A 15977-nucleotide genomic window follows, 5' to 3' on the forward strand; every position below is an offset into this window, starting at 1 on the left:
CACAGAACGTGTACAATCCAATGTGTCGTGGAATGAATATGAATATCCGTTGGTTGAAAAACAATCTGTTTACAATAGCCGGTTTATCCCAGGAAAATCCTATATTTTCCCTAAAGGTGGTATGAAATCACTATTGTTTCGTGGAGTTGTTGACTGAAATGAAGATTCCCGCGTTGTTGTGCGTGACACTTAACGAAATCCTATTATCAAATAAATACGTATATGTATCTAAATTAGCGATTTCGATAAATAAAGTGTCGGAAACACTTGAATTTGGTTGAGGAATGTTACCGAGACTTGCTTGAATCGAAGGAATGAGTTGACAGCCTTAAAACACGAATTTACAGATTCTGAAGGTGAGTTTATGGCCTTAGAACACGAGTTTACGGTTTCTGCAGTTTGCCGAGTTTACGACCGTAAACTCAAGAACTGAGTTTACGGTCTTTGAAGGCAGGACCGTAAACTCGGAAAATGGGATTTGGATGCTGATTTCGACGAGCTGAGTGATTTCAGACGTTCCAAAAGACTCCAAACGTGGTTTTCTCGATGCTCTCCGGAGTTTGAAGGCGTTTTGAGTGTTTACGGTCGAGATCTAGAGAGAGAGAGAGAGAGAGAGTTTGGCCAGAATTGTTCTAATGAAGGTGGAGGCATCGTATTTATAGGGGTGAGGTGAGGGGTCCAATTTCCACTGACCGTAAACAGGTTTACGGTCGTAAACGAGTTTACAGCCGTAAACTAGTTTACGGTCGTAATCCCATTTTAGACCGAAAATGTAGTTTTCTCGAGATATTCGGGTTTCCGCGCGATTTTTGGTTCCGACTCGTTAATAGTTTAATTAAATATAACTAGATTATTTTATTAAACCAATATTTTGACGGAAAAATTAATGAATTCGAAACTTTATTAACGGAAATCGCGTGACAGAAACAGACAAAGTTTCGGGTTGTCACACTTAAGGACCTTATATAAGGTGCAACACTCCAAAAATAAGGTTTTCATTACCCCCTCATACGCCCTGTGTAATCCTCATACGCCCAACGTACGAGGCCCCGCATCTGCGATCAACTCCCCTTTAGTACGTTAAGTGTACCATGTGGTATGCCCCACGTACTAGTGTCACACCCCCAAACCAGAACGGCAGAAACATTCGGGGGCGGAGGACGTCATATTCAGTATCATAACAGTTCATAGAAAGGAAAGTACACACCACCATATATATTAAGATTTCCAAAATGTTTACATAATTGTATTCGTTACATGTTCAAAAGATAAATACATAAACATCTTTCAAAAGAAGTAATTAACATCAGCACGTTAATCCCCAAAAGTTGATTTCCAAACCTGCTTAGCGGTTCCCTGAGAATACAAGTTATTTCAAAGAAAAAGTGTCAACAATTAAGTTGGTGAGTTCATAAGTAATGTTTTGAGAAAATGTACGCCATTCGAAAGTTCGTGTATGTTTTCCAGAAAACGTGGTATTTTCAAATGAAAAGAGTTATGATTCGTTGTGTTGAAAATGAATGTATTAGATCCAGAAAATTCCATATTTTCCCTAATAGTTGAGATATGATTTGTTGTGTTTTCCAAGAAAAACCCTTATTTTCTTATAAAAGTATGAAATGCATATGAATGTTCGTGTTATATGTTGTAAATAATTGCACCAGGAAAATCCCTTATTTTCCTATTAGTTGTTTGTTTTAGATGCAGGAAAAACCCTTATTTTCCTAACATAACTGGCAGTCTCTAAGACCGAAAATCGCAAGCAACCGACGTGCTTAAAAGGTGTGGCTTAGTTTTATATAATAAAGCTATACGAAGATCGCACTTGTTAGATGAAGAATAGTTTTAATAGCTACTCCTAATACCATAATAATTGTATATCCGATGAGTTTTATAACCATACTGAACATAATATGCCTATAGTAACGTTCTTCAGGCGTCGTAGCGTTATGACAAACTGTCACCCCAAAGGACGGACTGTAGCTAACAGTCAGGGCGCGAGATCATGACTTCCCGTATAGATCTATACACATTTGACACGTTCTCCGAACGGGAGACTCTGGTTATAGACAGGACTTGTAGCGATACCTTCTAGCAAAAGGCAGTATTTGAAGATGTACATGTCTCACGGATTCTCAACTAAGTCTGTATTAAAGTAATAGTTTTGTATGAAAAGATTATCCTTTTTCACAATGTTTGACAAAGCATAAATCATAAGTTCTTTGAACGTATAAAATGATTTAGTAAAGAATGTTACCCTTGATATGATGTATTTGTATGTAAACGTATAAATAAAACATTATTTCTATTTATAAAACATATTGTATCCCAAGAGGGTAAAGTTGTGTTGTGAGGTGTTTTGCATGATAATGACTTCATAAGATAGTTAAAACAACAGTATGAAAAGTATAGCAAAAGATCGATGTTTCACACGATTTTAGTCGTGTGTTTACTTGTATTCCCCCCCCCCCCCCCCTTAAAAGTGTTTAAAAAGCATTTAAAGTGTGGTTGTAGGGGTATGAACTCACTTGAAGGTTTGAAGAAAGCGAGATGGAAACCGGGCAGAATTTCGTCTCGGGAAAACGGATTTTCTCGGGATTCTCGGGAATCTCGGGAGTACAAACGATCTTCGGGACTTGAGCAAAATGACTAGGGCTTCGGGTTAGCACGGGCACGGAAAACGAGGCAAGAACGCAAAAGAAATGAGAGAAATGGAGCCCTTTCTTCGGAACCTTCGCATCCCTTTTATAGGGGCTGGGAACCGCCTCGGTACGCGGGGCGTACGAGGGTACGCAGGGCGTACGCGTACGTCATGCATGACCGAATCCTCGACTGCCTCGGACTTCGGATGGGACAGGGGCTAGCTTCGCATAGGCCGAGACGTGGACGATCCGAGGCCTAGGCCTTGAGTACGCGGGGCGTAACTCGGCCCTATCTGATGACTCCCTTCGGATAATACCAAAGATTTATAATTAAATTTATATTTTATTTAATTAATAAACTTCTAAAATTCATATCTTCTTCATACGAATTCCGTTTTCGATGGTCTTTATATCCACGCGTAGGTGAGACTACGCTCTACAACTTTCGTTTAGATTCCGTCGGCAAATTCTGACTTCATTTTTAATATTATATTTTTAATACGTCGGGACAGGAAAAGTCCGTTAAAGTTCCATAACTCCTTCATCCAACGTCCATTTCCGTCAGACTTTTTACCGTTGCGCTTCTATTGTTGAGACCTTCAATTCTCATTTAGTTTGCGTTGGCTAAATGTCTCTGTGATCTCTATTTCGAGTTTTAGCCGTCTACTGTTATATTCGTAACTTAGAAAAATCATAACTTCCTCATACGAAGTCAGATTTGGACGTTCTTTTTATGTATGTTCACGGTTTAATGATATCTTCAACTTTCATTTAGATATTTAAGTCTAAAAAGTATTGTAATGGAACTTCGCGTTTTTCGTTTAATCGGTGTTGCCGGTTTTGTCAGAAATCTTAGAATGGTCATAACTTCTTCGTTATAACTCGGATTTTTGTGTTCTTTATATGTATGAAAACCTTGTTACGATATCTACCACTTAGTATATTTAATTACGGTTTTATAAAAGTTTAAATTTTGACCTGAATTTTGCTGTTGTTACAACTAGCTTCTCAGATAGTACGCTAAGCGTACCCAATGGTACGCCCCATGTACTATTCCAAGGACCATAATGCAATAATTAATTATAAAAGGGTCTAAAAAGAACATTCCCAAATTCAAGTGTTACACTTTGTTGCTGCCGTTATCAGTTAGGGTTGCGTACCTCCCTTCTCTGATTTGTTCTCTGTCAGCGTTGCCGCTGGCGCACGCTCTACGCAACTGTTCTTTTTGGGTTTTCTCCGGTCGTCGTCATCCACCAAGATTAAGGTTGCGACTATGTTGTATTTCACGAGTGTGGTTGTGTATGTGCGTGTTTCAGTCTTGGTAACGTGCATGTGTGTGTGTGTGTTTGTTGGCCGCAAGTCAAAGAGGCACCCACCATGGCAGCCGACCATGGTGGCTGCCGTTGTTCTACCATCACCAGCCGCCAATCGGGTGGTTGTGTGCGCATGTGGGTGTTGGATTAATGTTTTTTGTGAACCATAATGCTTTATATGGTGTTTGGACTTAAAAATTTATAACTCCCGCTTTTAAAATAGTGGTTGTCACCTCCTACCATCATGGGCCGCCGCCGACCACCACTGCCCGAGGTGGGAGTGGGTGGTGACTGATTTATTAAATATTTAATTACCTAAACATCTAACTTTAGTACGAGTGGCACAAGTTTTGGGGTTGGAAAACCCTAATTAGGGTTTAGAAAACCCTAATGTCCAAAAAACCCTAGTTTTGGTGTTTTGTTGGGACCCACGTTAAAACTATTAATTGAACTTTAAGTCACACTTAATAATGCGCTACAGTTAACTTAATGCAATATTGGACTTAATGAAATAAGTCCTTGAGGTGTTTAGCGTGGAACATTAACCCTAGTCACGATTTTATGTGGAAAACCCTAGAATCGAGGAGCTCTATTTTGGACAATGATCGGGTGTGTGTTTGGGCTATTGATTAGATTATTATTACACCCAAGAATGAATAATCAAACCTTAATCAATCACACCCTTAGGTGATTAATTCCTTAATGGGTTAAGTGTTCTTACTTAACCTTAATCGTCATTTCATGTGAGGTAGTCACTGTTACAAGTGACTATGACCTATGATTAGGTATTGACTCGAGTATATTCCTGTAGGTGATTGGAAGTAAGTTGAAGCTGGTAGAGTTCTTTGTTACTACTGTGGTTACCTACGCGCATATTGAGGTGATTTTTGCCTCATTGTACTCGTGGGTCGAAGGCATCGATGTCGGCCTACTAGTTTTGGTTATCTGTTAGTAGAGGGATACTTTAGGGACTGTATATAGTCATGTAGGATAGACTAATGGATCTTGATCTAAGCTCTCTTACATGTTCCTTGTTTGGTTGTGGTTTTAGAGTAAGATCACCTGTTTGGGTGACTATCTCGCATCTGAGTATATACGGCCATGCATTCCTTTGATCGTTGATATTTAGTATGATGTTATACTGTAGTGATGTTAGATCTGTGTTCTGGTATCGAGTATGCTGCTATGCTGTAGTGATCTGTTAGATTTGTGTTCTGGTATTGAGTATGCTACTATGTTGTAGTGATCTGTTAGATTTGTGTTCTGGTATCGAGTATGATGATATGTTGTAGTGATTTGTTAGATTTGTGTTTTGGTATTGAGTATGCTGCTATGTTGTAGTGATCTGTTAGATCTGTAATATGGTATAACATATGTTGCTATGTTGTAGTGATCTGTTAGATCTGTCTCTTGGTATTGAGTATGTTGCTTTGTTGTAACAATCTGTGGAACTGTATGCTATATGTTCTTCTTGGTTATCATCTATGGAATGCCCTTAGGGGCTGTCTGTGGTCATGTAGGATAGCCTGAGAACTCTTGGTCTAGGATATCTTTCTTGTTCCTTGTTTGGTTGTGCCTTTAGAGTAGGATCATTTATTTGGGCGGCTATCTCACATCTGGTTACGCATTCTATGGAGGTTAGCAGGTAGCAGGATTTTATGTTGTGAGAGGATTAGTAGGCGACAGTGAGTTGTATGATTGTTGTTTGTCTGTATTATATGCCTACTTGATCCTGATTGTTTATATGTCGACATGTTGTGTTTGGTTTGGGTTGAGGCGGTCCTGCTTTGTGTTGTAGATCGAGATACCAGGTGTGGACCAGTTGTAAGCTGTAGGCACGGAGGCTCGAGAGGAGTGGTTGGGTTGAGGCGGTAGGCCAACAAACTCTGGTATTCCGACCTAGATAGACGGAAGGCCTACGAGGCGGTCCAGTCATGACGAAGGCCTGAAGAGCGGCAATTATGCATGCTTATATGTTTATCGTATGGGGTATTTTGGGGAAAACTCACTAAGCTTTATGCTTACCCAATTGTTTATTGTTTAAGGTATCATCGGTGGCTATGTGAAGGCGAATGCGGGATTGTATACACTTGATGAGTGCAAACTCACTTAGGTGCTGTTTGTTTTTTCTGAGGCAAAATGTCTGCAGTCTGCGGACCATATCTGTAGACCTCTGCAGTAGAAGAGGTGGACCAAACGTCTGCAGTCTGAAAAAAGAAGATTGTTTGTTTTTTTAACATCTGCGGGCTACTAAAATAAACTGATTTTTTAATATCATAGAATTAATCCTACCAATCAATCAAACCATAGTATCAATTTTGTACCCCCAAACAGAAGTCTAAAGGTTTTAGCTCATAATTGAAGTAAATAACAACAAACAAACAGAGTCTAATTGTTTAACCATAATGACAAAACAAAAGATTAAGTGGAATGATGAAATTTGCCTCAATTCTCCTTCGGGATTGAATTCTAGCTTATGACTTCGTCTTCTAGGGTTTTTCTGACTTCTTGATCGCAGCTAAACTCTTCTGAATCATTCCAGAATTCTCCTCCATCATTCTGTGGAGTTATCTTTATATATATGAATCGACTCGTCGAGTCCATCTCTCAGTCCCCGTATTGTGATAAGTCTCTGGGATCCCAAGTCTTTATCTTCTCGAATCTTCGCTTGGACTCGCCGAGTAGTCGACCCTACTCGCCGAGTAGGTGCTATTTTTAGTGTTTTTCTTCTTTGTTCCATTCTCGAACTCTCAACCGCTTCTCCTGCTTCCTTCTGCTTCCGAGCTTCATTTTTGGACTGAAAATATAATTCAAACACTTTTAAGTACCATTTGTCCATAAAATGCAATAATTTAGCTAATAAATGAATAAAAATCTATACTTAATATGAACTAATTATGCACATATCAAAATACCCCACACTTGACTTTTGCTTGCCCCCAAGCAAAACTGAATTTTAAAACATTAGAATCACATATGACAACTCCAATCTAACCCAGCCATTATGCCAAGACCGCAACGCATGCATTTGTGTCTAAAATTGTCCTAAGTACCCCCATACTCCAAATACTCACAATCCTCATAAACATTCGCCCACTCACCCCGAACTATGCTCATTTTATGCAACCCTCCGAATCCATCCGCAGAAAACCTCTTACCATCAAGGTATTTTTAGATGAGCAACCCAAGCATACATAATCTAGAATTACAACTTTTCAATACCGTTATGGAGCTTTTTTGAATTCTTCACTTTCTTGATAATTTGATCTTTGATCTCTTTGAATTCATCACCTTTATTGTTTGACTTTTTGGTATTTTCACTTTTGGAATTTCTTTGAATTTTGATCATTTGATCTTCACTTTATTTGCTCCAAAATTCTTCAACTTTTCTTGTAATTCTCTCTTTTTTTTACATGTACCTCACTTTTTTCGCTCAAAAAACCTACATGCTTAAGCAGGGGCGCTCAACCTCAACCTTTATTGGCTAACGATAACAATTTTCCTGGATACATTTCAGGTTTAGGCTGCTAACATATTGCATCCCTCAGGCTGAGCAGGGTCGTGTTTTTGTCCCATGATTTCACTGGAATAAGGAGGCCACAAATGCACTAGAACGTGTATAGGCTCAACTAAACATTTGGGTTTTCATGCAATCATCAACATAATTCTAACATGGAATCCTAATTTGCTTTTACCAAAATTTTCTAAATTAAGTTCTAAGTAATATTTTTTTGGTATGCAAATTTTTTTTAAATTATCCTAAAATAGGATTCTAATTCACGTAATATGACCAACCCCCTAGGATTCTAATTCAACTAATATGACCAACCCCCTACCCCACACTTAATTCATGCAATGTCCCCATTGCATGCTATGCATGATAAAGAAAAATACTAAAGTAAAGAGGGAATTGGAACAAACTCCCCTGGGATAGCAGTGGCGAGGCTGATCATCTTCAATTTAGCTCCATCTTCAATTAATTTTAGACATGGGAATAGCTCTTCCATGCCTTGGGTGTCAAAATCTCGTGTGGCAGCTCCAAATATACAGGGGAAACAGTGTAAGATCTTCAAGAATCGATATGGAAGAATAAGTGGTCAAATGGTACACTCATCAGCATCAAATCAACAGTCCTCTCGGTATAAAAATGAATGACTCGTCGAGTCATATATGCGACTCGTCGAGTATAAGCGCGGACATCTTCGAATACGTGAGAATAGAAGGCGACTCGTCAAGTCAGTTTAGTGCACTCGACGAGTAGACCGCTGGACGAAAAAAAAATGATATTCTGCATTTATTCCAGCCTCTAATAAATCTTCAAAATTTCTCCTCACTTCTGGACTCACTCGCTCATGTCCCTAAGGACCAGACTCGACACTTTGACTCTAACGCTTCCCTTTCTTGACTCTCTTTCACTCTTTATAACCCTCTTGACTCTATAACTCTAAACCCTTCTATGCAAGCACTCCTAATCCAATTCTGAAAATCATCAAGGCAATCAATCATCAAGCAAAACAGTAAAAGTCTTAACAAATTTCAAAACACACCAAATAAAAACAAAAAAACAAAAATAAAAATTGTTCAATAAAAACACAAAAAAACTAATCCCCCTCATCATCGTCATGATCCGGCGCCGCTCCACTTCCACTCGCACCACTCCTTCTCGCATTGATCACCTCTTCCCACGACGGAATATACGGGAAGTTACCACCATCGATATGCGGAATGTTGAAGTGGTCAAAAAGTCGAATATGTGATTGATTGCTAAAGTTGATACCCCGCGCCATTTGATCTTGTAACCGCCTCATCTCAACATTGTACCAATCCATTGGTACTTCATCATTGTCTACCGGAATCACCGGCGGTTCCTCCTCTACATCACGTTCTCGCCTCAATCGGGCCCTCCTTCCCGGCGCCTCGGGACCAACAACAGGATCATCATGCGGGATAGCATAATGACCTCCACCATAGTCCTCAATTATCCTAGCCCTCCTAAAAAGAATAGGATTAAATGGAGGGGTAGGAATCATAGTCATCAAATTCCACGCGCCATGGGTCATCAACCCAAACGAATTGGCGAGCCGTGTAACAAACATTCCACCATTAATCTTCGATGTCTTGCGGTCTTTGACCGCACCCTCCGCTAAATATGAAGCCAAACACCAAGGAATATTGCAGAAAATGTCGGGTGTGATAATGCTCCATAAGTAGAAGACATCAAGGTTAGAAACCTTGTCATCATCCTTCCTTTGGTTAATAGTGGTGGAAATAAGGCGATGAATAAGACGGTGTGTAGGCGACTGAATGCTCCCTCCTGGGCTGATTTCGGAATATACACTTTGTTGGCAATCGTATTCCACCAACCTGTGCTCGTCACTCCATCGGGGAACACCTTGTGATAGCGTTCCATAAATGCACGGAAAATGGCGGTCGAGACCGGTGACCGGTCATAAATACCCATCCGACAAGCGAGATCAACCACGGAGCACTGATGAAACTCGCCCCCAAGACAGAAACTGACACTCGTCGGGTGATAGCAGTCATCTCCCCCACAAAAAGATACCGTGGAGAAAAATTCCAGGCAAAGCTCCCGGTACACCGGTTCTTGAATACGGAAGACCCGGCTCCACCCATCGTATACCATCGTCTCTCCCTCGTAAGTAAACTCCTTTAAAAGATAAGGAGCCAACTCCTCTTCATAGCGCACACCTTGCAACCAACCCCAATCAATTCTGTTGGGCACGTAAATTTCTTTCTTCCTTACTTCAGCTAATTTCTTATTCCACCTGGTCATGGTAGAAGCGGACTCGATTTGAGGGAAATTTAACCAAGGAAAATCTCCTTGGCGTCCACTTGAACCTTGCCTCCTGTGAAACATTATCCCTGCAAAATAAAGAACATAAAACCCAAAAAACACAGAAATCATTAAAATAAGTCACTCTTGTGTCTCCGACTCGACTCATCGAGTCCATGAACGACTCGGCGAATCGCAAGAACTGCGCGAGTTAGTCGGCGAGTCGGCCTAATTGAACCATGAAATCTCAAAATTACTTCAAGGGTTTTGTCCAGGGGCATGTCTATAAGGTATTAGGGTAAGAATAGTCATGCAAAACAACATAATTCATGAAAAATCGAAACCCTAGAAATTCACTATTCTTCAACATCAGGTTTTCTATGAAATTACTACCCTAGATCATCTTAAAATCATGCTTTTAACAGAAAACAGGAAGAGATTAGTTACCTTTCGTGATAGAAATTGAAAAAAAAACTTGAAGAACAATTGAAGAGATGATGAATGCTTGAGAAAGAGAGAGTTGGGAGGGAGGCGCACGGCGAGTGAGTTGTGAAAAACTGATTTCTTTAGGGTTAAAACCCTAGTTACCGGTTGTAAAAGTAATTTCAACTTTATTTTTTTTTTCAGTAAATAAAACCGACTCGTCGAGTCAGGGTTCGACTCGTCGAGTCTGGTCGCGATGTTATTCTTTTCTGAAATCTAAATGGACTCGTCGAGTCATGTTCAGACTCGGCGAGTCTCTTGCAAACAATTCAAAAATTATAAAATTTTGTCATTTATTTAGAAAAGAAAATTAATTCCACTCCACACTTAGTCCATACGCACTCTCAAGCAGACATGTCCGACGAATTGGAAGATTAAAATTCTGAAAACGAAAAAATTCAAAGAAAACTAAAAAGGTAAAAGAAAGCAAACTCTAAATAACGGGTTGCCTCCCGCCAAGCGCTTCTTTTAAGGAGTCGTTAGCTGGACTCCTTCCCGTCTACGTCTCGTCATCTTCCAGCATCGGGAATGCACACCTAGTCTTTTGTGGTTTGTAGTTCGTTTTGTAAGCGTGAATCTTCTTTTTGTAAGCCCGTTTTAATTCCTCCCTCTTCTTTTTTACAACTTCATCCTCAGCTGCTTGGGCTTCCCTTTTTCTCTTTTTCTTCTTCACCCCACTATTTTTCACATTCTCTTGCACCTCCTTTTCCTTAAACTTAATTACTTCAAAGCTTGTGAAAGTTCGTGCTCTAGGTTTGGTAATGAAAGGTTGTCCAGCATCAACTCTCCTATCATTTGCCTTTTCCTCTTTTTCTATGCTTACCCCATCTTCAAGCGGAATTGCATCAAGACATGCTATATGGACGTGTTGAACTTCTGTGTCCATTTCTCCTTATGTTGTTTGTTCTTCTAGAGGATGAGGAAAAATATCCAAGTCCAGCATATTCAGAGAACTAGCAACAAACAGATCTAAGTCGTCCAAGTTGTTGGCAATTTCGACTGGACTCGTCGAGTCCAGTAAAGTGACTCGGCGAGTCGGATCGTATTTCATTATTTCTTTGGTGTTTTCTGAGCCGGCTCCTTCCAGTAGCTTTTCTATCTCCTCCAAGTCCTTGTTAACATCTCCATCCTCTCCAGAAGGTAGCAAAAACTTGCTTGGATCTTCTTCGTGCAAAAGTGCAAGTTCTTTTTGCAGTATCTCATCATCAACCGATAAATGAGATATCTTCTTTTCCTTCTTCTTCTTGCTTGGCTTCTGGTACAACTCTAAATATTGCGGACTCGTCACCTACCCTTAACGTTAGTGTAGACTCACATACATCGATTAAAGCACATGCGGTGGTTAAAAATGACCTCCCCAAAATAATCGGAATTTTGGGGTCTTCTTCCATGTCAAGCACCACAAAGTCTACTGGAAAAATGAACTTGTCAACTTTAATGAGAAGATCCTCACAAACGCCTCGTGGATGAATTGTTGTCTTGTCTGCCAGATGGATCTTCATGTTTACCGGTCTTGGCTTCGGTAAATTCAGCTTCTTAAAGAAAGAGAAAGGCATCAGATTGATGCTTGCACCCGAGTCGGTCAATGCTTGGGTGACAAATGCATTTCCAAACTGGCACGAAATTATAATACTCCCCGGATCGCCCTTCTTTTCGGGTAGCTCACTCAATATTATCTCCGTGACTTCAGCCAAGTCTTTCCTAGCAGCAAAGAGACCTTTTAGTAAGTTGAAGTACTTGGGTGTTTTGAGAATCGTTTCCACAAATGGCACATTGACTTGTAGGGCTTTAACATGCTTCATAAAGGCTCTATATGCTTCAACTTTTTCCACAGGCATGGCTTTGATTGGGAATGGCAAAGGAGGATTATATGGCTTTAAGGGACTGATAGTTTTGTCATTTACGCATGGACTCGCCGAGTCCCTCGAGTCCATTAGAGGGACTCGGCGAGTCTGGTCGGGTTTAGCTGGAGCCGATTCCTCTGCCCTTTCTGTCTTCCTCTTGGAGATCCTCTGTGCATATTCTTCATTACTGGAGGTCACTGCACTCACATTCTCCATTCTCGGATTGGTTTTGGTATTACTTAGAAGTTGACCCGATCTTCTTTCGTTCACTTGGTGTGCAAGCTGTCCCAGCTGTTTCTCAATGTTGAGAATGGATGCCTGCTGATTCCTTAGCATATTTCTGGTCTCGTGTATTGCAGCATCGTGATCATTGTGTCTCTTTTCGGATGCAACTATGAATCTAGTGAACAATTCTTCGAAATCGGCTTTCTTTTCCATCACCGGTTCTTCCTTTTGATAATATCCCCTCTCCTTCTGCTTGTATTTCTCCTCCTTAGCCTTCTTATATTCTTCGTATGGGAGCCATTCCTTCTTCGGTTTCCGCCAATTTTCGTCGTATCGATCGCCACTTGAATAGAATACTTGAGCTTTCTTGTTTCCATTCTCATCCAAATCACAATCCTTTGTGAGATGGGGCCCTCTACAATTTTCACATCCAACTCGAATAGCATGGATTGTTTGATCCATTTTTGTCATTCTTCTATCAAGACTACCAAGCTTAACTATCACCACCGCCATGCTATCATTTGCCGAGTTCACTACCCCCTGACTTACTTCATTTCTTGGATTGTGGTATTCTCTAGAGTGCTTAGAGAATTCTTCAATTAACTCCTTGATTACCGGGGGCGCCTTCTTCGTGAGCGAGCCTTGAGAATCGAGCAATTGCCTTGTGGTGACATTGACTCCATCATAGAAAATGGAGACCTCTTGTTAGCTATTGAGGTCATGGTGTAGGCAATTTCTAAGCAAGCTCTTGTACCTTTCCCAAGCTTCATAAAGAGATTCTCTGGGTTGTTGCTCGAAGTTGGCAATAGATTTCTTTAGCTTGGCTATTTTGGAGGGCGGGAAAAAATGGTCTATGAATTCTTCTTTCATCTTGGCCCATGTGGTGACCGATCCAGGAGGAAGTGACTTTAGCCAATCCTTTGCAGCTCCTTTAAACATGACTGGAAGCATGCGAAGAAGCTAGGTCTCGTGTGGAACATTCGGTACATTGAAGTAGTCAGCCACATCATTCACTTCGTCCAAGTGCTTGTAGGCGTCTTCGTGATCCTTCCCATAAAAAGGAATCTCCTTGAGTTGAGCGAGAATATGGCCTTTTAGTTCGAAAGTAGCGGTAGCGGGAATTGCGGGGTGCACAAGTCCCGGGCCGGTGTCATCACGCATCCTCTTCTTCCATTCCCCCATGGGGACTTCATCGATATTAGCCATAGTGATAGCTAAATCGTCTTCAAATTCGGAGTCGTGCTCGTATGTGGATTCTTCTTCTTCCTCCGTCTCGTACTCGATATCTTTTTGAATTGGGTCTTCGATTGTCAAAGAGGCACTGGATGCTCCTGATTTGCTGCTCCTCTTCTTGCTGAAAACGGACTTTAGGTTTTTGAGTGGTGAGTTCTTTGAAGAAGCGGATTCTCCAACGGTTTTGCCTTTGCTCCTCTTAGAATTTAGTGTTTTTCTTCTTTGTTCCATTCTCGAACTCTCAACCGCTTCTCCTGCTTCCGAGCTTCATTTTTGGACTGAAAATATAATTCAAACACTTTTAAGTACCTTTTGTCCATAAAATGCAATAATTTAGCTAATAAATGAATAAAAATCTATACTTAATATGAACTAATTATGCACATATCAAGACTCATCAACAACATTGAGGATTTCACATTTTCTATGATACTCTGATTTTTAATAAATGTAATTTGGAATAACCGGTTTTCCTAACAACGAGCTTATAAAGTGGGAAGTTTTACCATAATAAAAATGAAAAAAAATTTGGTTGTGAAAATGGGACGTTACACTAAAAGCTTAATCAATAGGCATATAAATGAATCTCTCCTAGCATACTATCATGCAATCTTGAGCAGATCCTTAGCCTAATCTAGCATGCAATTCTGATATACCCATATCAAACATCAAACATAAAACATGTATGAGTATTTTGGGAAATACTTACTTAAGCTTCACCGATTGCATTCATCATACCCCATTTTTCCTATCAAAAACCTTTTAAGAAAATCATTTATTTTATGAAAAAATTATCAATTCCTCAATTGGAATTCAGACACATCCGAGGGTGTGCCCAAATCCCTCAAACCAAGGTTCTTATACAAACTTGAAACGTCCCAAAAGTCCTAAGTAAAAATTTTATTTTCAAACTGACAAAATCAACCATTCATTCATTAATTTCCAAAATCCACAACTATAAAAATAATATTAATAGTTATCAGAGTAAAAACTGAGTCGTAAAATGCGAAACACCGATGGATGCGATGCAATCATGTCGAACTCTTCCCTTTGGAACCAGAAGTACCTCTAAAAACATTTTAAACGTAAACCGTAAGCACAAAGCTTGGTGAGTTCCCCAAAATACCACATACCAAACATACATACGTACATGGGCTCTGCCCGATATAGATCTATCGATCATATGTGGTGGGCCTGCCCAACACATTCATCAGGCCCCACCCAGTATACATACAAGCACATGCTAGAGTCACACAATGTCACACCCCCAAACCGGAGCGGCGGAAACATCCGGGGGTGGATGACTTCATGTTAAGTATCACAACACATGCATCATAGTAATCAAAGTACAACAATCATTGCATTAATAATGTATAAGTTTTACATAAGTGTTCAAGTCCTTGCATATGTGACATCAAAAGTTACATATAGCAAAATATAGAAGACATGACTCTATATTGCTCCGTCGTCTCAAAATCCCGGGAATGTACCTGTCTACTAGTTCCCTGAGAATACAAGTATTTTGAAACAAAGAGTATCAACATTTAAGTTGGTGAGTCCATAAGTATTTATGTTTATAAGCTTGTTGTTTGTTTCTTGAAATAGTAATCATATTTATTGTTCCAAAAAAGCCAATATTTTCTAATGTAACTGAAAAGTAGTTTTAATACCATAAAACCGTTCTGTGTAATTGTTTTGTACTATAAAATAGTGTAACATAGTTTTAGTTCACAATAAAACTATAAAAAGAATGTTTTCTGTATTTATGTTTCTCTTTATTGTAACTAGTATGCTGTAATTGTACTATTTGAAAACTCTATAATTGTGAGTGTGTCTGGTTCCACCGGCTGTAATTGTAAGTCGTAGTATTATACTGTAAATCGTATTGTTGTAAAACCAGCACGTTGTATTTGTATTCTTTTGTTTAATTATTCATACACTAATCGTACTGTTCATATCTTTTTGTGAGTTATTATAGCCATACTAAGACTAGTAAGCCTAATACAACGCTTTACGGGCGTTAGAACTGTAACGACATTTGTCACTCACAGGCATACCTGCCTAACTGTGGTGAACAGTCTGAGTGCGGGATTGTCAATCCCGTATAGATATATACACATTTTTCTCGCTCTCTGTCGGGAGATGGTGGTTATAATTATCAGGTCTTTAATAGTATTGCTTAAATAATTAAGCGAGTGAACTTTGTCTCACAAAAACCATATTGACGATTACGTGTGTAATAAATATGATGAAAAGTCATTATGAAATAAATGAATTGATAGTATGATCCTTTTCTAGTATACTTGAATGTAAAGTATTTGTATGAGAGTATACTGGTAAACTTTGTATAACTCACTAGTGAAAATTGTATGAAAGCTCCATAAATTATACATATTATAATTTATATTTGTATTATGTTTGATATGAATTATTCGTGAAAGTA

The 15977-nt window shown here is 39.5% G+C and overlaps 1 protein-coding gene across 1 annotated transcript; it reads right to left on the reverse strand.

Moving 5' to 3' along the window:
• Positions 1–11437: 11437 nt before the first annotated feature.
• Positions 11438–12070, reverse strand: LOC111877897 (uncharacterized). Its single transcript, XM_023874401.2, has one exon. The coding sequence runs from the start codon at positions 12068–12070 to the stop codon at positions 11438–11440; it is 633 nt and encodes a 210-aa protein (XP_023730169.2).
• Positions 12071–15977: the final 3907 nt, after the last annotated feature.

The sequence above is a fragment of the Lactuca sativa genome, chromosome 4 (genome assembly GCF_002870075.4).
Source record: "Lactuca sativa cultivar Salinas chromosome 4, Lsat_Salinas_v11, whole genome shotgun sequence".
In the NCBI taxonomy this organism is placed as follows: Eukaryota; Viridiplantae; Streptophyta; class Magnoliopsida; order Asterales; family Asteraceae; genus Lactuca; species Lactuca sativa.